Source organism: Oncorhynchus mykiss, chromosome 25, assembly GCF_013265735.2.
Source record: "Oncorhynchus mykiss isolate Arlee chromosome 25, USDA_OmykA_1.1, whole genome shotgun sequence".
NCBI classification, from domain to species: domain Eukaryota; kingdom Metazoa; phylum Chordata; class Actinopteri; order Salmoniformes; family Salmonidae; genus Oncorhynchus; species Oncorhynchus mykiss.
The window spans coordinates 45040385-45063971 of record NC_048589.1 but is presented as its reverse complement, the minus strand read 5'-3'; the positions used below and the strand labels follow the sequence as shown (position 1 = coordinate 45063971).

At 43.8% G+C, this 23587-nt stretch overlaps 2 protein-coding genes across 8 annotated transcripts in view; one reads left to right on the top strand and one right to left on the bottom strand.

The window, feature by feature from the left end:
- alms1 (ALMS1 centrosome and basal body associated protein) overlaps positions 1-11685 on the top strand; it is a 62877-nt gene extending 51192 nt beyond the window's left edge. For all 3 annotated transcript variants that reach the window (XM_036962586.1, XM_036962585.1, XM_036962584.1), the window contains 2 exons: positions 1244-1343; positions 11380-11685. In XM_036962586.1, the coding sequence (XP_036818481.1) occupies positions 1244-1343; positions 11380-11424 (145 nt within the window). In that variant the 3' untranslated portion in view covers positions 11425-11685. The remainder of the gene's footprint in view (positions 1-1243; positions 1344-11379) is intronic.
- An 8610-nt stretch (positions 11686-20295) lies between these two features.
- dctn1b (dynactin 1b) overlaps positions 20296-23587 on the bottom strand; it is a 121742-nt gene continuing 118450 nt past the window's right edge. For all 5 annotated transcript variants that reach the window (XM_036963094.1, XM_036963095.1, XM_036963096.1 and 2 more), the window contains one exon: positions 20296-22413. In XM_036963094.1, coding sequence (XP_036818989.1) covers positions 22276-22413 — 138 coding nt within the window. In that variant the 3' untranslated portion in view covers positions 20296-22275. The remainder of the gene's footprint in view (positions 22414-23587) is intronic.

Below are 23587 nucleotides of genomic sequence, written 5' to 3'. Positions count from 1 at the left end.
GTCTCTTGTTAGGACCCAATGGTCACTATGACAGAGCTCTAGAGTTCCTCTGTGGAGATGAGAACCTTCCAGAAGGACAGCCATCTCTGAAGCACTCCACCAATCAAGCCAGACGGAAGCCACTCCTCAGTAAAAGGTACATGACAGCCCACTTGGAGTTTGCAAAAGGCACCTAAAGGACTCTCAGACCATGAGAAACAAGATTCTCTGTTCTGATGAAACATGGCACCGTCCCTACGGTGAAGCATGGTGGCAGCATCATGCTGTGGGGATGTTTTTCAGAGGGAGGGACTAGGAGACTAGTCAGGATCGAGGGAAAGATGAATGGAACAAAGTACAGAGAAAACCTTCTCCAGAGCGCTCAGGACCTCAGACTGGGGCAAAGGTTCACCTTCCAACAGGACAACGACCACTAGCACACAGCCAAGACAACACTGCCGTGCAGCAACGCCCCCCCCCCCCCATCCAAGCTGACAGAGCTTGAGAGGATCTGCAGAGAAGAATAGAAGAAACTCCCCAAATACAGGTGTGCCAAGCTTGTAGCATCATACCCAAGAAGACTCCAGGCTGTAATCGCTGCCAAAGGTGCTTCAACAAAGTACTGAGTAAAGGCTCTGAATACTTATGTAAATGTGATTTTTCAGCTGGTTTTTTTATCCATTTGCAAAAATGTATATAACCTGTTTTTGCTTTGTCATTATGGGGTATTGTGATGTCATTATGGGGTATTGTGATGTCATTATGGGGTATTGTGATGTCATTATGGGGTGTTGTGATGTCTCTATATGGTGTTGTGATGTCATTATGGGGTGTTGTGTGGAGATCCATTTTAGAATAAATCTGTAACGTGACAAAACGTAGAAAAAGTCAAGAGGTCTAAATACTTTCAGAATTAACTGTATAGTGCTACTGCTAGCGCTAATGAACTGTATAGTGCTACTGCTAGCGCTAATGAACTGTATAGTGCTACTGCTAGCGCTAATGAACTGTATAGTGCTACTGCTTGCGCTAATGAACTGTATAGACTAAGACTCGACGCTAAGCCTTAGCCCTGCCTCAGCCTTGCCTTAGGTTTGTTAAAATAGAGCCCAAGGAGTGCTGCTGGAAAAATCAAGAGTTGCTGCTGGTCAGAATACATTATATCTGGAAAGGTAATGTTTATCTATCTCACCGTATCTCCCCTCTCCTCCCCCTCTCTCATCTCTCCCCTGTCATCTCCCCCCTCCTCCTCTCTCCCCATCAGGATATATGAGCAGCTGCCAGAGGTTCAGAGGAGGAGAGAGGAGGAGAAGAGGAGAGAGGAGTACCGCTCTTACAGACTCAACGCTCAGCTCTACAACAAGGTAGTAGTTCAAACCCACAACTCTACCGCACGGGTCCTGGTCAACAGTAGTGCACTACCCTATGGGTCCTGGTCAACAGTAGTGTTCTATATAGGGTCCTGGACTACAGTAGTGTTCTATATAGAGTCCTGGTCAACAGTAGTGTTCTATATAGGGTCCTGGTCTACAGTAGTGTTCTATATAGGGTCCTGGTCTACAGTAGTGTTCTATATAGGGTCCTGGTCTACAGTAGTGTTCTATATAGGGTCCTGGTCTACAGTAGTGTACTATATAGGGTCCTGGTCTACAGTAGTGTTCTATATAGGGTCCTGGTCAACAGTAGTGTTCTATATAGGGTCCTGGACTACAGTAGTGTTCTATATAGGGTCCTGGACTACAGTAGTGTTCTATATAGAGTCCTGGTCTACAGTAGTGTTCTATATAGGGTCCTGGACTACAGTAGTGTTCTATATAGGGTCCTGGACTACAGTAGTGTTCTATATAGGGTCCTGGTCTACAGTAGTGTACTATATAGGGAATAGGGTCCTGGTCAACAGTAGTGTTCTATATAGAGTCCTGGTCAACAGTAGTGTTCTATATAGGGTCCTGGTCTACAGTAGTGTTCTATATAGGGTCCTGGTCAACAGTAGTGTTCTATATAGGGTCCTGGACTACAGTAGTGTTCTATATAGGGTCCTGGACTACAGTAGTGTTCTATATAGAGTCCTGGTCTACAGTAGTGTTCTATATAGGGTCCTGGACTACAGTAGTGTTCTATATAGGGTCCTGGTCAACAGTAGTGTTCTATATAGGGTCCTGGTCTACAGTAGTGTTCTATATAGGGTCTTGGTCTACAGTAGTGTTCTATATAGGGTCCTGGTCTAGAGTAGTGTTCTATATAGGGTCCTGGTCAACAGTAGTGTTCTATATAGGGTCCTGGTCTACAGTAGTGTTCTATATAGGGTCCTGGTCAACAGTAGTGTTCTATATAGGGTCCTGGTCTACAGTAGTGTTCTATATAGGGAATAGGGTCCTGGTCAACAGTAGTGTTCTATATAGGGTCCTGGTCTACAGTAGTGTTCTATATAGGGAATAGGGTCCTGGTCAACAGTAGTGTTCTATATAGGATCCTGGTCTACAGTAGTGTTCTATATAGGGTCCTGGTCTACAGTAGTGTTCTATATGGGGTCCTGGTCAACAGTAGTGTTCTATATAGGGTCCTGGTCTACAGTAGTGTTCTATATAGGGTCCTGGTCAACAGTAGTGTTCTATATAGGGTCCTGGTCAACAGTAGTGTTCTATATAGGGTCCTGGTCTACAGTAGTGTTCTATATAGGGTCCTGGTCAACAGTAGTGTACTATATAGAGTCCTGGTCAACAGTAGTGTTCTATATAGGGTCCTGGTCAACAGTAGTGTTCTATATAGGGTCCTGGACTACAGTAGTGTTCTATATAGGGTCCTGGACTACAGTAGTGTTCTATATAGAGTCCTGGTCTACAGTAGTGTTCTATATAGGGTCCTGGACTACAGTAGTGTTCTATATAGGGTCCTGGACTACAGTAGTGTTCTATATAGGGTCCTGGTCTACAGTAGTGTACTATATAGGGAATAGGGTCCTGGTCAACAGTAGTGTTCTATATAGAGTCCTGGTCAACAGTAGTGTTCTATATAGGGTCCTGGTCTACAGTAGTGTTCTATATAGGGTCCTGGTCAACAGTAGTGTTCTATATAGGGTCCTGGACTACAGTAGTGTTCTATATAGGGTCCTGGACTACAGTAGTGTTCTATATAGAGTCCTGGTCTACAGTAGTGTTCTATATAGGGTCCTGGACTACAGTAGTGTTCTATATAGGGTCCTGGTCTACAGTAGTGTTCTATATAGGGTCCTGGTCAACAGTAGTGTTCTATATAGGGTCCTGGTCAACAGTAGTGTTCTATATAGGGTCCTGGTCTACAGTAGTGTTCTATATAGGGTCCTGGTCAACAGTAGTGTTCTATATAGGGTCCTGGTCAACAGTAGTGTTCTATATAGGGTCCTGGTCAACAGTAGTGTTCTATATAGGGTCCTGGTCAACAGTAGTGTTCTATATAGGGTCCTGGTCAACAGTAGTGTTCTATATAGGGTCCTGGTCTACAGTAGTGTTCTATATAGGGTCCTGGTCAACAGTAGTGTTCTATATAGGGTCCTGGTCAACAGTAGTGTTCTATATAGGGTCCTGGTCTACAGTAGTGTTCTATATAGGGTCCTGGTCTACAGTAGTGTTCTATATAGGGTCCTGGTCTACAGTAGTGTTCTATATAGGGTCCTGGTCTACAGTAGTGTTCTATATAGGGCCCTGGTCTACAGTAGTGTTCTATATAGGGTCCTGGTCTACAGTAGTGTTCTATATAGGGTCCTGGTCTACAGTAGGGAATATAGGGTCCTGGACTACAGTAGTGTTCTATATAGGGTCCTGGTCAACAGTAGTGTTCTATATAGGGTCCTGGTCTACAGTAGTGTTCTATATAGGGTCCTGGTCTACAGTAGTGTTCTATATAGGGTCCTGGTCTACAGTAGTGTACTATATAGGGTCCTGGACTACAGTAGTGTTCTATATAGGGTCCTGGTCTACAGTAGTGTTCTATATAGGGTCCTGGTCAACCGTAGTGTTCTATATAGGGTCCTGGTCTACAGTAGTGTTCTATATAGGGTCCTGGTCAACAGTAGTGTTCTATATAGGGTCCTGGTCAACAGTAGTGTTCTATATAGGGTCCTGGTCAACAGTAGTGTTCTATATAGGGTCCTGGTCAACAGTCGTGTACTATATAGGGTCCTGGTCAACAGTAGTGTACTATATAGGGTCCTGGTCAACAGTAGTGTTCTATATAGGGTCCTGGACTACAGTAGTGTTCTATATAGGGTCCTGGTCTACAGTAGTGTTCTATATAGGGCCCTGGTCAACAGTAGTGTACCATATAGGGTCCTGGTCAACAGTAGTGTACTATATAGGGTCCTGGTCAACAGTAGTGTTCTATATAGGGTCCTGGTCTACAGTAGTGTACTATATAGGGTCCTGGTCAACAGTAGTGTACCATATAGGGTCCTGGTCAACAGTAGTGTACTATATAGGGTCCTGGTCAACAGTAGTGTTCTATATAGGGTCCTGGTCTACAGTAGTGTTCTATATAGGGTCCTGGTCAACAGTAGTGTTCTATATAGGGTCCTGGTCAACAGTAGTGTTCTATATAGGGTCCTGGTCAACAGTAGTGTACTATATAGGGTCCTGGTCTACAGTAGTGTTCTATATAGGGTCCTGGTCAACAGTAGTGTTCTATATAGGGTCCTGGTCAACAGTAGTGTTCTATATAGGGTCCTGGTCTACAGTAGTGTTCTATATAGGGTCCTGGTCTACAGTAGTGTTCTATATAGGGTCCTGGTCTACAGTAGTGTTCTATATAGGGTCCTGGTCAACAGTAGTGTTCTATATAGGGTCCTGGTCTACAGTAGTGTTCTATATAGGGTCCTGGACTACAGTAGTGTTCTATATAGAGTCCTGGTCTACAGTAGTGTTCTATATAGGGTCCTGGACTACAGTAGTGTTCTATATAGGGTCCTGGACTACAGTAGTGTTCTATATAGGGTCCTGGTCTACAGTAGTGTACTATATAGGGAATAGGGTCCTGGTCAACAGTAGTGTTCTATATAGAGTCCTGGTCAACAGTAGTGTTCTATATAGGGTCCTGGTCTACAGTAGTGTTCTATATAGGGTCCTGGTCAACAGTAGTGTTCTATATAGGGTCCTGGACTACAGTAGTGTTCTATATAGGGTCCTGGACTACAGTAGTGTTCTATATAGAGTCCTGGTCTACAGTAGTGTTCTATATAGGGTCCTGGACTACAGTAGTGTTCTATATAGGGTCCTGGTCAACAGTAGTGTTCTATATAGGGTCCTGGTCTACAGTAGTGTTCTATATAGGGTCTTGGTCTACAGTAGTGTTCTATATAGGGTCCTGGTCTAGAGTAGTGTTCTATATAGGGTCCTGGTCAACAGTAGTGTTCTATATAGGGTCCTGGTCTACAGTAGTGTTCTATATAGGGTCCTGGTCAACAGTAGTGTTCTATATAGGGTCCTGGTCTACAGTAGTGTTCTATATAGGGAATAGGGTCCTGGTCAACAGTAGTGTTCTATATAGGGTCCTGGTCTACAGTAGTGTACTATATAGGGAATAGGGTCCTGGTCAACAGTAGTGTTCTATATAGGATCCTGGTCTACAGTAGTGTTCTATATAGGGTCCTGGTCTACAGTAGTGTTCTATATAGGGTCCTGGTCAACAGTAGTGTTCTATATAGGGTCCTGGTCAACAGTAGTGTTCTATATAGGGTCCTGGACTACAGTAGTGTTCTATATAGGGTCCTGGACTACAGTAGTGTTCTATATAGAGTCCTGGTCTACAGTAGTGTTCTATATAGGGTCCTGGACTACAGTAGTGTTCTATATAGGGTCCTGGACTACAGTAGTGTTCTATATAGGGTCCTGGTCTACAGTAGTGTACTATATAGGGAATAGGGTCCTGGTCAACAGTAGTGTTCTATATAGAGTCCTGGTCAACAGTAGTGTTCTATATAGGGTCCTGGTCTACAGTAGTGTTCTATATAGGGTCCTGGTCAACAGTAGTGTTCTATATAGGGTCCTGGACTACAGTACTGTTCTATATAGGGTCCTGGACTACAGTAGTGTTCTATATAGAGTCCTGGTCTACAGTAGTGTTCTATATAGGGTCCTGGACTACAGTAGTGTTCTATATAGGGTCCTGGTCTACAGTAGTGTTCTATATAGGGTCCTGGTCAACAGTAGTGTTCTATATAGGGTCCTGGTCAACAGTAGTGTTCTATATAGGGTCCTGGTCTACAGTAGTGTTCTATATAGGGTCCTGGTCAACAGTAGTGTTCTATATAGGGTCCTGGTCAACAGTAGTGTTCTATATAGGGTCCTGGTCAACAGTAGTGTTCTATATAGGGTCCTGGTCAACAGTAGTGTTCTATATAGGGTCCTGGTCAACAGTAGTGTTCTATATAGGGTCCTGGTCTACAGTAGTGTTCTATATAGGGTCCTGGTCAACAGTAGTGTTCTATATAGGGTCCTGGTCAACAGTAGTGTTCTATATAGGGTCCTGGTCTACAGTAGTGTTCTATATAGGGTCCTGGTCTACAGTAGTGTTCTATATAGGGTCCTGGTCTACAGTAGTGTTCTATATAGGGTCCTGGTCTACAGTAGTGTTCTATATAGGGCCCTGGTCTACAGTAGTGTTCTATATAGGGTCCTGGTCTACAGTAGTGTACTATATAGGGTCCTAGTCAACAGTAGTGTACTATATAGGGTCCTGGTCTACAGTAGTGTTCTATATAGGGTCCTAGTCAACAGTAGTGTACTATATAGGGTCCTGGTCAACAGTAGTGTTCTATATAGGGTCCTGGTCTACAGTAGTGTTCTATATAGGGTCCTGGTCAACAGTAGTGTTCTATATAGGGTCCTGGTCTACAGTAGTGTACTATATAGGGTCCTAGTCAACAGTAGTGTTCTATATAGGGTCCTGGTCTACAGTAGTGTTCTATATAGGGTCCTGGTCTACAGTAGTGTTCTATATAGGGTCCTGGTCAACAGTAGTGTTCTATATAGGGTCCTGGTCTACAGTAGTGTACTATATAGGGTCCTAGTCAACAGTAGTGTACTATATAGGGTCCTGGTCTACAGTAGTGTTCTATATAGGGTCCTGGTCTACAGTAGTGTACTATATAGGGTCCTAGTCAACAGTAGTGTACTATATAGGGTCCTGGTCTACAGTAGTGTACTATATAGGGTCCTAGTCAACAGTAGTGTACTATATAGGGTCCTAGTCAACAGTAGTGTTCTATATAGGGTCCTGGTCTACAGTAGTGTACTATATAGGGTCCTAGTCAACAGTAGTGTACTATATAGGGTCCTGGTCTACAGTAGTGTTCTATATAGGGTCCTAGTCAACAGTAGTGTACTATATAGGGTCCTAGTCAACAGTAGTGTTCTATATAGGGTCCTGGTCTACAGTAGTGTTCTATATAGGGTCCTAGTCAACAGTAGTGTACTATATAGGGTCCTAGTCAACAGTAGTGTACTATATAGGGTCCTAGTCAACAGTAGTGTTCTATATAGGGTCCTGGTCTACAGTAGTGTACTATATAGGGTCCTAGTCAACAGTAGTGTACTATATAGGGTCCTGGTCTACAGTAGTGTTCTATATAGGGTCCTAGTCAACAGTAGTGTACTATATAGGGTCCTAGTCAACAGTAGTGTACTATATAGGGTCCTGGTCAACAGTAGTGTTCTATATAGGGTCCTGGTCTACAGTAGTGTTCTATATAGGGTCCTGGTCTACAGTAGTGTTCTATATAGGGTCCTGGTCAACAGTAGTGTTCTATATAGGGTCCTGGTCAACAGTAGTGTTCTATATAGGGTCCTGGTCAACAGTAGTGTTCTATATAGGGTCCTAGTCAACAGTAGTGTACTATATAGGGTCCTGGTCTACAGTAGTGTTCTATATAGGGTCCTAGTCAACAGTAGTGTACTATATAGGGTCCTAGTCAACAGTAGTGTACTATATAGGGTCCTGGTCCACAGTAGTGTTCTATATAGGGTCCTGGTCTACAGTAGTGTTCTATATAGGGTCCTGGTCTACAGTAGTGTTCTATATAGGGTCCTGGTCTACAGTAGTGTTCTATATAGGGTCCTAGTCAACAGTAGTGTTCTATATAGGGTCCTGGTCAACAGTAGTGTTCTATATAGGGTCCTGGTCAACAGTAGTGTTCTATATAGGGTCCTGGTCTACAGTAGTGTTCTATATAGGGTCCTGGTCTACAGTAGTGTTCTATATAGGGTCCTGGTCAACAGTAGTGTTCTATATAGGGTCCTGGTCAACAGTAGTGTTCTATATAGGGTCCTGGTCAACAGTAGTGTTCTATATAGGGTCCTGGTCTACAGTAGTGTACTATATAGGGTCCTGGTCAACAGTAGTGTTCTATATAGGGTCCTGGTCTACAGTAGTGTTCTATATAGGGTCCTGGTCTACAGTAGTGTTCTATATAGGGTCCTGGTCTACAGTAGTGTTCTATATAGGGTCCTGGTCTACAGTAGTGTTCTATATAGGGTCCTGGTCAACAGTAGTGTTCTATATAGGGTCCTGGTCAACAGTAGTGTTCTATATAGGGTCCTGGTCTACAGTAGTGTTCTATATAGGGTCCTGGTCTACAGTAGTGTTCTATATAGGGTCCTGGTCTACAGTAGTGTTCTATATAGAGTCCTGGTCAACAGTAGTGTTCTATATAGGGTCCTGGTCTACAGTAGTGTTCTATATAGGGTCCTGGTCAACAGTAGTGTTCTATATAGGGTCCTGGTCAACAGTAGTGTTCTATATAGGGCTCTGGTCAACAGTAGTGTTCTATATAGGGTCCTGGTCAACAGTAGTGTTCTATATAGGGTCCTGGTCAACAGTAGTGTTCTATATAGGGTCCTAGTCAACAGTAGTGTTCTATATAGGGTCCTGGTCAACAGTAGTGTTCTATATAGGGTCCTGGTCAACAGTAGTGTTCTATATAGGGTCCTGGTCAACAGTAGTGTTCTATATAGGGTCCTGGTCAACAGTAGTGTTCTATATAGGGAATAGGGTCCTGGTCTACAGTAGTGTTCTATATAGGGTCCTGGTCAACAGTAGTGTTCTATATAGGGTCCTGGTCCACAGTAGTGTTCTATATAGGGAATAGGGTCCTGGTCTACAGTAGTGTTCTATATAGGGTCCTGGTCAACAGTAGTGTTCTATATAGGGTCCTGGTCAACAGTAGTGTTCTATATAGGGAATAGGGTCCTGGTCTACAGTAGTGTTCTATATAGGGTCCTGGTCAACAGTAGTGTTCTATATAGGGAATAGGGTCCTGGTCTACAGTAGTGTTCTATATAGGGTCCTGGTCTACAGTAGTGTTCTATATAGGGTCCTAGTCAACAGTAGTGTTCTATATAGGGTCCTGGTCTACAGTAGTGTTCTATATAGGGTCCTGGTCTACAGTAGTGTTCTATATAGGGTCCTAGTCAACAGTAGTGTTCTATATAGGGTCCTAGTCAACAGTAGTGTTCTATATAGGGTCCTGGTCTACAGTAGTGTTCTATATAGGGTCCTGGTCAACAGTAGTGTACTATATAGGGTCCTGGTCCACAGTAGTGTTCTATATAGGGTCCTGGTCAACAGTAGTGTTCTATATAGGGTCCTAGTCAACAGTAGTGTTCTATATAGGGTCATCGTCAACAGTAGTGTTCTATATAGGGTCCTAGTCAACAGTAGTGTACTATATAGGGTCCTGGTCCACAGTAGTGTTCTATATAGGGTCCTGGTCAACAGTAGTGTTCTATATAGGGAATAGGGCCCTGGTCAACAGTAGTGTACTATATAGGGTCCTGGTCTACAGTAGTGTTCTATATAGGGTCCTAGTCAACAGTAGTGTTCTATATAGGGTCCTGGTCTACAGTAGTGTTCTATATAGGGTCCTGGTCAACAGTAGTGTACTATATAGGGTCCTGGTCCACAGTAGTGTTCTATATAGGGTCCTGGTCAACAGTAGTGTTCTATATAGGGTCCTAGTCAACAGTAGTGTTCTATATAGGGTCATCGTCAACAGTAGTGTTCTATATAGGGTCCTAGTCAACAGTAGTGTACTATATAGGGTCCTGGTCCACAGTAGTGTTCTATATAGGGTCCTGGTCAACAGTAGTGTTCTATATAGGGTCCTGGTCAACAGTAGTGTTCTATATAGGGTCCTGGTCAACAGTAGTGTTCTATATAGGGTCCTGGTCCACAGTAGTGTTCTATATAGGGTCCTGGTCAACAGTAGTGTTCTATATAGGGTCCTGGTCAACAGTAGTGTTCTATATAGGGTCCTGGTCTACAGTAGTGTTCTATATAGGGTCCTGGTCAACAGTAGTGTTCTATATAGGGTCCTGGTCAACAGTAGTGTTCTATATAGGGTCCTAGTCAACAGTAGTGTTCTATATAGGGTCATCGTCAACAGTAGTGTTCTATATAGGGTCCTAGTCAACAGTAGTGTACTATATAGGGTCCTGGTCCACAGTAGTGTTCTATATAGGGTCCTGGTCAACAGTAGTGTTCTATATAGGGTCCTGGTCAACAGTAGTGTTCTATATAGGGTCCTGGTCAACAGTAGTGTTCTATATAGGGTCCTGGTCCACAGTAGTGTTCTATATAGGGTCCTGGTCAACAGTAGTGTTCTATATAGGGTCCTGGTCAACAGTAGTGTTCTATATAGGGTCCTGGTCTACAGTAGTGTTCTATATAGGGTCCTGGTCAACAGTAGTGTTCTATATAGGGTCCTGGTCAACAGTAGTGTTCTATATAGGGTCCTGGTCCACAGGACAGCAGTGTTTAGTATATTGTTTGTATCGAATTGAATATTATGTATATTAGGTTGTTATATTAGGTTGTCCAGCATATGTAGACATGTAAACTAGTATAGAATGTATTTTACATTCTTTAGGAGTTTCCTCAGTGTGAATGAATCAGCCGTAGTGAATGAATCAACCGTAGTGAATGAATCAACTGTAGTGAATGAATCAACTGTAGTGAATGAATCAACTGTAGTGAATAAATCAACTGTAGTGAATGAATCAACTGTAGTGAATGATTCAAACGTAGTGAATGAATCAAACGTAGTGAATGAATCAAACGTAGTGAATGAATCAACTGTAGTGAATGAATCAACTGTAGTGAATGAATCAACTGTAGTGAATGAATCAACTGTAGTGAATGAATCAACCGTAGTGAATGAATCAACCGTAGTGAATGAATCAACTGTAGTGAATGAATCAACTGTAGTGAATGAATCAAATGTAGTGAATGAATCAAACGTAGTGAATGAATCAAACGTAGTGAATGAATCAAACGTAGTGAATGAATCTAAACGTAGTGAATGAATCAAACGTAGTGAATGAATCAAACATAGTGAATGAATCAACCGTAGTAAATGAATCCTTTGTGTTGCAGAGAATCACCAACAGAGTCCTGGGCAGACAAACACCCTGGCAGTGAGCGCCACACCGAGGAGGACTTTTACACTTGATTCCGTGTACGTGTGCTGTGGAATAAAATACAATGTAGTTCAATTGTTTACATTTTCTAATGTTTTATTCCGATCTGCTTCCATTTTGTTCACCTTTTTTAACACATTATGAAGTGAAAAGTAAATCATTTGTCTGTTTCTAAAGAGACAGGGTCATAATTGGTGTGTATTTAAATACTTATTATTATAGTTTTTTTATGACCAAAATATAAATAAACATGCTTTCTACACTCTGCTGTCTGTTTGTCCCAACCTTGTGTTAGGCAGAAAGCAGAATACAAAACAGTGTAGTTATTCCCTCAAGTTCTCCCGCAAAGAAATCAATATGTCAGAATAGAGACTAAAGTGGAGTCTCAATTCAACGGCTCAGACACGAGACGTATGTTGGCAGGTGTCATGACTGACCTGTTTGGGTCAGGTTACCGCGGACCACAGTCCTACAGAGATATTTGTTTGTGACACCTCGCGTGTGTAAATCTTAAGGCAGCAGACAGAATCCAGGGTCTAAAGACATTACAAAAAGAAAACCAGCCCCGTTGCTTCCGGATAAGCTAAACACCTTCTTCACCCGCTTTGAGGGTAACTCGGGGCCAATGACGCAGCCCGCTACCAAGGACTGTGGTCTTTCCTTCTCCGTGGACGACGTGAGTAAGACATTTAAGCGTGTTAACCCTCGCAAGGCTGCCGGTCCAGACAGCATCCCTAGCGCGTCCTCAGATCATGTGGAGACCGGCTGGATGGTGTGTTTCCAGACATATCCAATCTCAGTCTGCTGTCCACACATGCTTCAAGTTGGCCACCATTGTTTCTGTACCCAAGAAGGCAAAGGAACTGAACTAAATTACTATCACTCACTTCTGTCATCATGAAATGCTTTGAGAGACTAGTCAAGGATCATATCACCTCCACCCTACCTGATACCCTAGACCCACTTCAATTTGCTTACCGCCCCAATAGATCCACAGAGGATGCAATCACCATCACACTGCCCTATCCCACCTGGACAAGGGGAATACCTACTTAAGAATGCTGTTCATTGACGACAGCTCAGCCTTCAACACCCATAGTACCCTCCAAGCTCATCATTAAGCTCGAGGCCCTGGGTCTCAACCCCACCATGTGCAACTGGGTCCTGGACTTTGTGATGGGCCGCCCCCAGGTGGTGAAGGTAGGAAACAACACCTCCACTTCGCTGATCCTCAACACTTGGGCCCCACAAGGGTGCGTGCTCAGCCCCCTCCTGTACTCCCTGTTCACCTATGACTGCGTAGCCATGCACGCCTCGAACTCAATCATCAACTTTGCAGACGACACGACGGTAGTAGGTTTGATGACCAACAATGACGAAGGAGATGATCGTGGACTTCAGGAAACAGCAGAGCACGACAGTGGAGAAAGTGGAAAGCTTCGAGTTCCTCTCTCCACATCACGGACAAACTGAAATGGTCCACCCACACAGACAGTGTGGTGAAGAAGGTGCAACAGTGCCTCTTCAACCTCAGGAGGCTGAAGAAATTTGGTTTGGCACCTTAAAACCCTCACAAACTTTTACAGATGTGCAATTGAGAGCATCCTGTCGGGGCTGTATCACCGCCTGGTACGGCAACTGCTCCGCCCACAACCGTAAGGCTCTCCAGAGGGTAGTGAGGTCTGCACAACGCATCACCGGGGGCAAACTACCTGCCCTCCAGGACACCTACAGCCCCCGATGTCACAGGAAGGCCATAAAGATCATCAAGGACAACAACCACCCGAGCCACTGCCTGTTCTCCCCGCTACCATACAGAAGGCGAGATCAAATCAGGGGTCGAGAGACTGAAAAACAGCTTCTATCTCAAGGCCATCAGACTGTTAAAATAGCCATCACTAGCACATTAGAGACTGCTGCCTACATACATAGACTGGAAATCACTGGCCACTTGAATAAACGGATCACTGGTCTCTTTAATAATGTTGACATATTTTGCATTACTCATCTCACATGTATATACTGTATTATATTCTGCTGTATCTTAGTCTATGGTGCTCTGACATTGCTCATCCATATAGTCTTAATTCCATTCCTTTACTTAGATCTGTGTGTATTAGGTAGTTGTTGTGAAATTGTTAGATATTGCTGCACTGTCGGAGCTAGAAACACAAGCATTTCGCTACACCCGCAAATAACATCTGCTAACACGTGTATGTGACCAATAAAATTGGATTTGAATTTGAAAGAGCAGGTGTTCTTAATGTTTTGTATACTCAGTGTAGATCAAAAACATTTGGGTGAACTGTTGGAATCAGATAAACAGGATGACTATTCTAATTCTATGGTTGGTGTTGGCATGATAGTGGTTAGAGCATTGGACTAGTAACCGAAAGGTTGCAAGTTCAAATCCCCGAGCAGACAAGGTACAAAATCTAAAAACGTCCATGTGTCTGTGACAATCTCTGCACGCTCAACCCCACGGTTTACCACAATATGTACATTGCAATTTCTTCCAGAATGAGCGGCCGTTCATGTGCAAAGTATTAGCATGTACCATTATCCACTGTGTGTAGTGAATCCATGTTGTCTTTCCCGCTCTTTCTCAGTCCCCACAACTTTCCTTTGTCTACCAAGCCGTCATATCGGTTTGGTCCGCTAGGGACTTTTTCTTTGTATCGTGTTAGTAAGCAATATCTACTGTTTGTTTGTTATGTAATTCTTTGTGATTATTTAGTTAGTTAGTAAATAAATAATTAAGCCAATTTGTATATTGCTGATTCATTATGGAAACTAGGGTTCGTGCAGATTTCCAAGGTTTTCCAAAGTAATGAGATCTGATGCGGTAACAATTAATAATCATTAATGGAAGACCTAATTGAGTTTAATTCTAAACATTTTCCCGTGGTGCCCCGACTTCCTAGTTAATTAACGTTTACATGATTAGTTTAATCACGTGCTAATTAAAGCTAGAGAATTTATTTGATAGTATACAGTCTTCACGTTTAATAATAGTCCAGATACGACCGTGGATAGGCTTACCACAGACGCTGACGAACATCTACAGACAGACAGACAGCATGACATTCCTTCTACTTCAGCTTATTTATTGTTCAGATGGTTACAGTGCAGTAATAGTGGTTAGAGCTGCTACATTATAGTGGTGTAAACCTGGCGACTTTCCCCAAATTCCCAGGTTTTCCAGAAATAACGGTTTGAAGATTCCTGGATTTTCTGCTTATCAGATAACATGAATCTCCCAATCGGGATTTCTGGAAAACCTGGGAATTTGAGGAAAGTTGCCGTATATTTGCAACCCTAAACAGCAGTAATAGTTACAGTGGAGACACAGGGCTCTGGAAAATTAAATCGGTCGCACACAAATAAAGGTTACAAGCATTTCGCTACACCCGCAAAAACATCTGCTAAATGTGTGTATGTAACCAATCAAATTTGATTTGATTTGAAATACCTTTTGGGGCAAAGAGCACAATGATAGAGGCCAGAAACAGGGTTGTAGTAGATTGGCCAGCGACGGGGTTGTATTAGATTGGCCAGCGACGGGGTTGTAGTAGATTGGCCAGTAGATTGGCCAGCGACGGGGTTGTAGTAGATTGGCCAGTAGATTGGCCAGCGACGGGGTTGTAGTAGATTGGCCAGTAGATTGGCCAGCGACGGGGTTGTAGTAGATTGGCCAGTAGATTGGCCAGCGACGGGGTTGTAGTAGATTGGCCAGTAGATTGGCCAGCGACGGGGTTGTAGTAGATTGGCCAGCGACGGGGTTGTATTAGATTGGCCAGCGACAGGGTTGTAGTAGATTGGCCAGCGACGGGGTTGTATTAGATTGGCCAGCGACAGGGTTGTAGTAGATTGGCCAGTAGATTGGCCAGCGACGGGGTTGTAGTAGATTGGCCAGAGACAGGGTTGTAGTAGATTGGCCAGAGACAGGGTTGTAGTAGATTGGCCAGAGACAGGGTTGTAGTAGATTGGCCAGCGACAGGGTTGTAGTAGATTGGCCAGCGACAGGGTTGTAGTAGATTGGCCAGCGACAGGGTTGTAATAGATCGGCCAGCGACAGGGTTGTAGTAGATTGGCCAGCGACAGGGTTGTAGTAGATTGGCCAGCGACAGGGTTGTAGTAGATTGGCCAGCGACAGGGTTGTAGTAGATTGGCCAGTAGATTGGCAAGCGACAGGGTTGTAGTAGATTGGCCAGTAGATTGGCCAGCGACGGGGTTGTAGTAGATTGGCCAGCGACAGGGTTGTAGTAGATTGGTAATAATGGTATGGTATGCCTACGCCACCTTACGGTACATTTGTGTATTGTTACTATCAGATTCAGCTGTTTTTTAATTATAGTACACTTGAAGATGTTACAGGGAGTGCAGATACACATTATATGCTAGCAACAGGCTGCACAGAGGTACATTATATGCTATCAACAGGCTGCACAGAGGTACATTATATGCTATCAACAGGCTGCACAGAGGTGCATTATATGCTAGCAACAGGCTGCACAGAGGTACATTATATGCTAGCAACAGGCTGCACAGAGGTACATTATATGCTAGCAACAGGCTGCACAGAGGTGCATTATATGCTAGCAACAGGCTGCACAGAGGTACATTATATGCTAGCAACAGGCTGCACAGAGGTACATTATATGCTATCAACAGGCTGCACAGAGGTACATTCTCTGTAAATCACTAATGCATAAAATAATGAATACCATGTTAATATATTATCTCTCCAATGATAATGTAAGAAAAGCCAACAATGCCATGAAAATAATGCCAATATAACTTGAGGTTATTAAAAAAAACTAAAGCTTTTATGATACCCGTATGACACTTCATAGCAGAGATGAGATAGCCTTTATGATACCAGTATGACACTTCATAGCAGAGATGAGATAGCTTTTATGATACCAGTATGACACTTCATAGCAGAGATGAGATAGCCTTTATGATACCAGTATGACACTTCATAGCAGAGATGAGATAGCCTTTATGACAAGGTACAAAATCTAAAACTTCTATGTGTCTGTGACAATCTCTGCACGCTCAACCCCACGGTTTACCACAATATGTACATTGCAATTTCTTCCAGAATGAGCAGAATGTGCAAAGTATGTGCAAAGTAAAGCAAAGAATGTGCAAAGTATTAGCATGTCCATGAGTACCATTATCCACTGTGTGTAGTGAATCCATGTTGTCTTTCCCGCTCTTTCTCAGTCCCCACCCCTTTCCAAGCCATCATATCGGTTTGGTCCGCTAGGGAAGCCTTTGTATCATGTTAGCAATATCTACTGTTTGTTTGTTATGTAATTCTTTGTTATTATTTAGTTAGTTAGTAAATACATAATTAAGCCAATTTGTATATTGCTGATTCATTATGGAAACTAGGGTTCGTGCAGATTTCCAAGGTTTGCGAAGTTCAGTAATGAGATCTGATGCGGTAACAATTAATAATCATTAATGGAAGACCTAATTGAGTTTAATTCTAAACATTTTCCCGTGGTGCCCCGACTTCCTAGTTAATTAACGTTTACATGATTAGTTTAATCACGTGCTAATTAAAGCTAGAGAATTTATTTGATAGTATACAGTCTTCACGTTTAATAATATTCCAGATACGACCGTGGATAGGCTTACCACAGACGCTGACGAACATCTACAGACAGACAGACAGCATGACATTCCTTCTACTTCAGCTTATTTATTGTTCAGATGGTTACAGTGCAGTAATAGTGGTTAGAGCTGCTACATTATAGTGGTGTAAACCTGGCGACTTTCCTCAAATTCCCAGGTTTTCCAGAAATAACGGTTTGAAGATTCCTGGATTTTCTGCTTATCAGATAACATAAATCTCCCAATCGGGATTTCTGGAAAACCTGGGAATTTGGGGAAAGTTACCGTATATTTGCAACCCTAAACAGCAGTAATAGTTACAGTGGAGACACAGGGCTCTGGAAAATTAAATCGGTCGCACACAAATAAAGGTTACAAGCATTTCGCTACACCCGCAAAAACATCTGCTAAATGTGTGTATGTAACCAATCAAATTTGATTTGATTTGAAATACCTTTTGGGGCAAAGAGCACAATGATAGAGGCCAGAAACAGGGTTGTAGTAGATTGGCCAGCGACGGGGTTGTAGTAGATTGGCCAGTAGATTGGCCAGCGACAGGGTTGTAGTAGATTGGCCAGTAGATTGGCCAGCGACAGGGTTGTAGTAGATTGGCCAGTAGATTGGCCAGCGACAGGGTTGTAGTAGATTGGCCAGTAGATTGGCCAGCGACAGGGTTGTAGTAGATTGGCCAGTAGATTGGCCAGCGACAGGGTTGTAGTAGATTGGCCAGCGACGCGGTTGTAGTAGATTGGCCAGCGACAGGGTTGTAGTAGATTGGCCAGTAGATTGGCCAGCGACAGGGTTGTAGTAGATTGGCCAGTAGATTGGCCAGCGACGGGGTTGTAGTAGATTGGCCAGAGACAGGGTTGTAGTAGATTGGCCAGAGACAGGGTTGTAGTAGATTGGCCAGCGACAGGGTTGTAGTAGATTGGCCAGCGACAGGGTTGTAATAGATCGGCCAGCGACAGGGTTGTAGTAGATTGGCCAGCGACAGGGTTGTAGTAGATTGGCCAGCGACAGGGTTGTAGTAGATTGGCCAGTAGATTGGCCAGCGACAGGGTTGTAGTAGATTGGCCAGCGACAGGGTTGTAGTAGATTGGCCAGTAGATTGGCCAGCGACAGGGTTGTAGTAGATTGGCCAGCGACAGGGTTGTAGTAGATTGGCCAGCGACAGGGTTGTAGTAGATTGGCCAGCGACAGGGTTGTAGTAGATTGGCCAGTAGATTGGCCAGCCACGGGGTTGTAGTAGATTGGCCAGCGACAGGATTGTAGTAGATTGGCCAGTAGATTGGCCAGCGACAGGGTTGTAGTAGATTGGCCAGTAGATTGGCCAGCGACAGGGTTGTAGTAGATTGGCCAGTAGATTGGCCAGCGACAGGGTTGTAGTAGATTGGCCAGTAGATTGGCCAGCGACAGGGTTGTAGTAGATTGGCCAGTAGATTGGCCAGCGACAGGGTTGTAGTAGATTGGCCAGTAGATTGGCCAGCGACGGGGTTGTAGTAGATTGGCCAGTAGATTGGCCAGCGACGGGGTTGTAGTAGATTGGCCAGTAGATTGGCCAGAGACAGGGTTGTAGTAGATTGGCCAGTAGATTGGCCAGAGACAGGGTTGTAGTAGATTGGCCAGTAGATTGGCCAGAGACAGGGTTGTAGTAGATTGGCCAGCGACAGGGTTGTAGTAGATTGGCCAGTAGATTGGCCAGCGACGGGGTTGTAGTAGATTGGCCAGTAGATTGGCCAGAGACAGGGTTGTAGTAGATTGGCCAGTAGATTGGCCAGCGACGGGGTTGTAGTAGATTGGCCAGTAGATTGGCCAGAGACAGGGTTGTAGTAGATTGGCCAGTAGATTGGCCAGCGACAGGGTTGTAGTAGATTGGCCAGCGACGGGGTTGTAGTAGATTGGCCAGCGACAGGGTTGTAGTAGATTGGTAATAATGGTATGGTATGCCTACGCCACCTTACGGTACATTTGTGTATTGTTACTATCAGATTCAGCTGTTTTTTAATTATAGTACACTTGAAGATGTTACAGGGAGTGCAGATACACATTATATGCTACAACAGGCTGCACAGAGGTACATTATATGCTAGCAACAGGCTGCACAGAGGTACATTATATGCTATCAACAGGCTGCACAGAGGTGCATTATATGCTAGCAACAGGCTGCACAGAGGTACATTATATGCTAGCAACAGGCTGTAAAGACGTACATTATATGCTATCGACAGGCTGCACAGAGGTACATTCTCTGTAAATCACTAATGCATAAAATAATGAATACCATGTTAATATATTATCTCTCCAATGATAATGTAAGAAAAGCCAACAATGCCATGAAAATAATGCCAATATAACTTGAGGTTATTAAAAAAAACTATAAAGCTTTTATGATACCAGTATGACACTTCATAGCAGAGATGAGATAGCCTTTATGATACCAGTATGACACTTCATAGCAGAGATGAGATAGCTTTTATGATACCAGTATGACACTTCATAGCAGAGATGAGATAGCTTTTATGATACCAGTATGACACTTCATAGCAGAGATGAGATAGCCTTTATGATACCAGTATGACACTTCATAGCAGAGATGAGATAGCCTTTATGATACCAGTATGACACTTCATAGCAGAGATGAGATAGCTTATATGATACCATTATGACACTTCATAGCAGAGATGAGATAGCCTTTATGATACCAGTATGACACTTCATAGCAGAGATGAGATAGCCTTTATGACACCAGTATGACACTTCATAGCAGAGGAAAAAAACAAAGCCTCTATGGCCAATACGTATTTTTGCAAACTGATGAGGCATGTAGTTTAATGAAGTCTAAACCGGAGTCATTCTACACAGCAAGAGTCTCACCTGTAATACACATGGACTACATTAGCTACTTAAAACAGATTACAGCCAATCAGGTTACTTAAAACAGATTACAGCCAATCAGGTAACAGATGACTGTCCCAATTTACTGTCATTTAATATGTGCAATAAATATGAAATAAATTAATCTACGACCCGTAAAAGTAGAACATGACACTGATTTTTATGAAATCAAAACATTTGATCCGTGTTTCATGAAATCCCTTCAAATGAATTATATTTTCACTCCCGTTGAAATGTAAATTTAAACTGCAGTAAAATAATACCCAGAAATCTGACAACTTTCTCTCCCTTTAGGTCGTGTGTCAAACTCCAGGTTGTTTGGATTGTTTATTTATTTTTATTCTGCGGGGGGGGGGGGGGGGGGGGGGGCTGCGGCGCTCAGTGAAGACCGAATACGGCCCTCTGGGAAAAGGGAGTTTGACACCCCTGCTGTAGATAGTTAAGGGTAAAAGGAATAGTTGTATGTACAACGACACCGTCGTGAACTACGGGACAACGGACGGAAAAATAACTCAGTCACTTTTACATTGATGTTGGACCTGGAGACTATAATGGGTCTGATTCAGACCTGAGGTAAATAGACTCAACATGGATATAAAACATGGACCCAAGTACAAATATTGTTGATTTAAGTCCATGTTAAAGTCAACTTATGTCAAGTCTAAATAGGGCCTAATGTGCATTGACCATCTTAAATAAATAATGAAACAGTAAGATGGGTAGCAGGCAGACAGACAGTAAGATGGGTAGCAGGCAGCATCACCCTCGGCAGACAGACAGTAAGATGGGTAGCAGGCAGCATCACCCTCGGCAGACAGACAGTAAGATGGGTAGCAGGCAGCATCACCCTCGGCAGACAGACAGTAAGATGGGTAGTAGGCAGCATCACCGTCGACAGACAGACAGTAAGATGGGTAGCAGGCAGCATCACCCTCAGCAGACTGGTTAGTAGTGTAGCAGGGAGCATCACCCTCAGCAGACTGGTTAGTAGTGTAGCAGGGAGCATCACCCTCAGCAGACTGGTTAGTAGTGTAGCAGGGAGCATCACCCTCAGCAGACTGGTTAGTAGTGTAGCAGGCAGCATCACCCTCAGCAGACTGGTTAGTAGTGTAGCAGGCAGCATCACCCTCAGCAGACTGGTTAGTAGTGTAGCAGGGAGCATCACCCTCAGCAGACAGGTTAGTAGTGTAGCAGGCAGCATCACCCTCAGCAGACTGGTTAGTAGTGTAGCAGGGAGCATCACCCTCAGCAGACTGGTTAGTAGTGTAGCAGGCAGCATCACCCTCAGCAGACTGGTTAGTAGTGTAGCAGGGAGCATCACCCTCAGCAGACTGGTTAGTAGTGTAGCAGGCAGCATCACCCTCAGCAGACTGGTTAGTAGTGTAGCAGGGAGCATCACCCTCAGCAGACAGGTTAGTAGTGTAGCAGGGAGCATCACCCTCAGCAGACTGGTTAGTAGTGTAGCAGGGAGCATCACCCTCAGCAGACTGGTTAGTAGTGTAGCAGGGAGCATCACCCTCAGCAGACTGGTTAGTAGTGTAGCAGGGAGCATCACCCTCAGCAGACTGGTTAGTAGTGTAGCAGGGAGCATCACCCTCAGCAGACTGGTTAGTAGTGTAGCAGGGAGCATCACCCTCAGCAGACTGGTTAGTAGTGTGTGTTTACGTAATATAATTTGGCAGATGCTTTTATCCAAAGTGTCTGACAGCCATGCGTGAATACATTTTTGTGTATAGGTGGTCGTAGGAATCAAACCCACTATCCTGCCATTACAGGCCCTATGCTCTACCAAATGATCTACAGAGGAAGTGAACGAGAGATCTAGAGGAAGTGAGCGTATGATCTACAGAGGAAGTGAACGAGCGATCTAGAGGAAGTGAGCGTATGATCTACAGAGGAAGTGAACTAGAGATCTAGAGGAAGTGAGCGTATGATCTACAGAGGAAGTGAACGAGCGATCTAGAGGAAGTGAGCGTATGATCTACAGAGGAAGTGAACTAGCGATCTAGAGGAAGTGAGCGTATTTATACTCTAACTGTACGTATGAACGGGGCTTGACTTGACGCTGGTAGTTATTTTAGGTGCTGCTACCGTTTATATCCAGGTGCCAGAACTTTGCAATAACGGCAGAATGGAACTCAGGCAATAGAGGAAATTAAGGTTCTGGCGCTCAGTTCAGTGAGCTCACGGCCCAAGTCAAGCACCGTCTGCGTACGAACACAAACCCAATGCTTTGGCCTAAAGAAAAACTCAGACAGACAGATGGGAAGGAGCAACAGGGCAGGTTGAAGGTGGAGCCTATGTCAGCAGGGCGGGTTGTGGGTGGAGCCTATGTCAGCAGGAGGCGGTGCACTCTTTGGAGCTGAGGCTGTGATAGGACGAGACGGTGGACCTGCTCCTGACCACGGGAACACGGCATCATCACCTTCCCCACCAGCACCATGTCCCCCCTCTTCTCCTCCTGGACCTGCAGACAGACAGACACTAGTTACAGACCTGGCCCCTCCCCCACCATGTCCCCCCTCTTCTCCTGTTCTGTAGTGAGACAGCTTGATGGACAGGACACTAGTCTGTCTCCTCTTCTGTAGTGAGACAGCTTGGACAGGACACCCCCTGGACAGGACACTAGTCTATCACAGGACCTCTATCACAGCATGGTGGCTATATGTCTGGTCTAATACATTATCACAGCATGGTGGCTATATGTCTGGTCTAATACATTATCACAGCATGGTGGCTATATGTCTGGTCTAATACATTATCACAGCATAGTGGCTATATGCCTGGTCTAATACATTATCACAGCATGGTGGCTATATGTCTGGTCTAATACATTATCACAGCATGGTGGCTATATGTCTGGTCTTATACATTATCACAGCATAGTGACTATATGTCTGGTCTAATACATTATCACAGCATAGTGGCTATATGTCTGGTCTAATACATTATCACAGCATGGTGGCTATATGTCTGGTCTAGTACATTATCACAGCATAGTGGCTATATGCCTGGTCTAATACATTATCACAGCATGGTGGCTATATGTCTGCTCTAATACATTATCACAGCATAGTGGCTATATGCCTGGTCTAATACATTATCACAGCATGGTGGCTATATGTCTGGTCTAATACATTATCACAGCATGGTGGCTATATGCCTGGTCTAATACATTATCACAGCATGGTGGCTATATGTCTGGTCTAATACATTATCACAGCATGGTGGCTATATGTCTGGTCTAATACATTATCACAGCATGGTGGCTATATGTCTGGTCTAGTACATTATCACAGCATAGTGACTATATGTCTGGTCTAATACATTATCACAGCATAGTGACTATATGTCTGGTCTAATACATTATCACAGCATGGTGGCTATATGCCTGGTCTAATACATTATCACAGCATGGTGGCTATATGTCTGGTCTAATACATTATCACAGCATGGTGGCTATATGTCTGGTGTAATACATTATCACAGCATAGTGGCTATATGTCTGGTCTAATACATTATCACAGCATGGTGGCTATATGTCTGGTCTAATACATTATCACAGCATAGTGGCTATATGTCTGGTCTAATACATTATCACAGCATGGTGGCTATATGTCTGGTCTAGTACATTATCACAG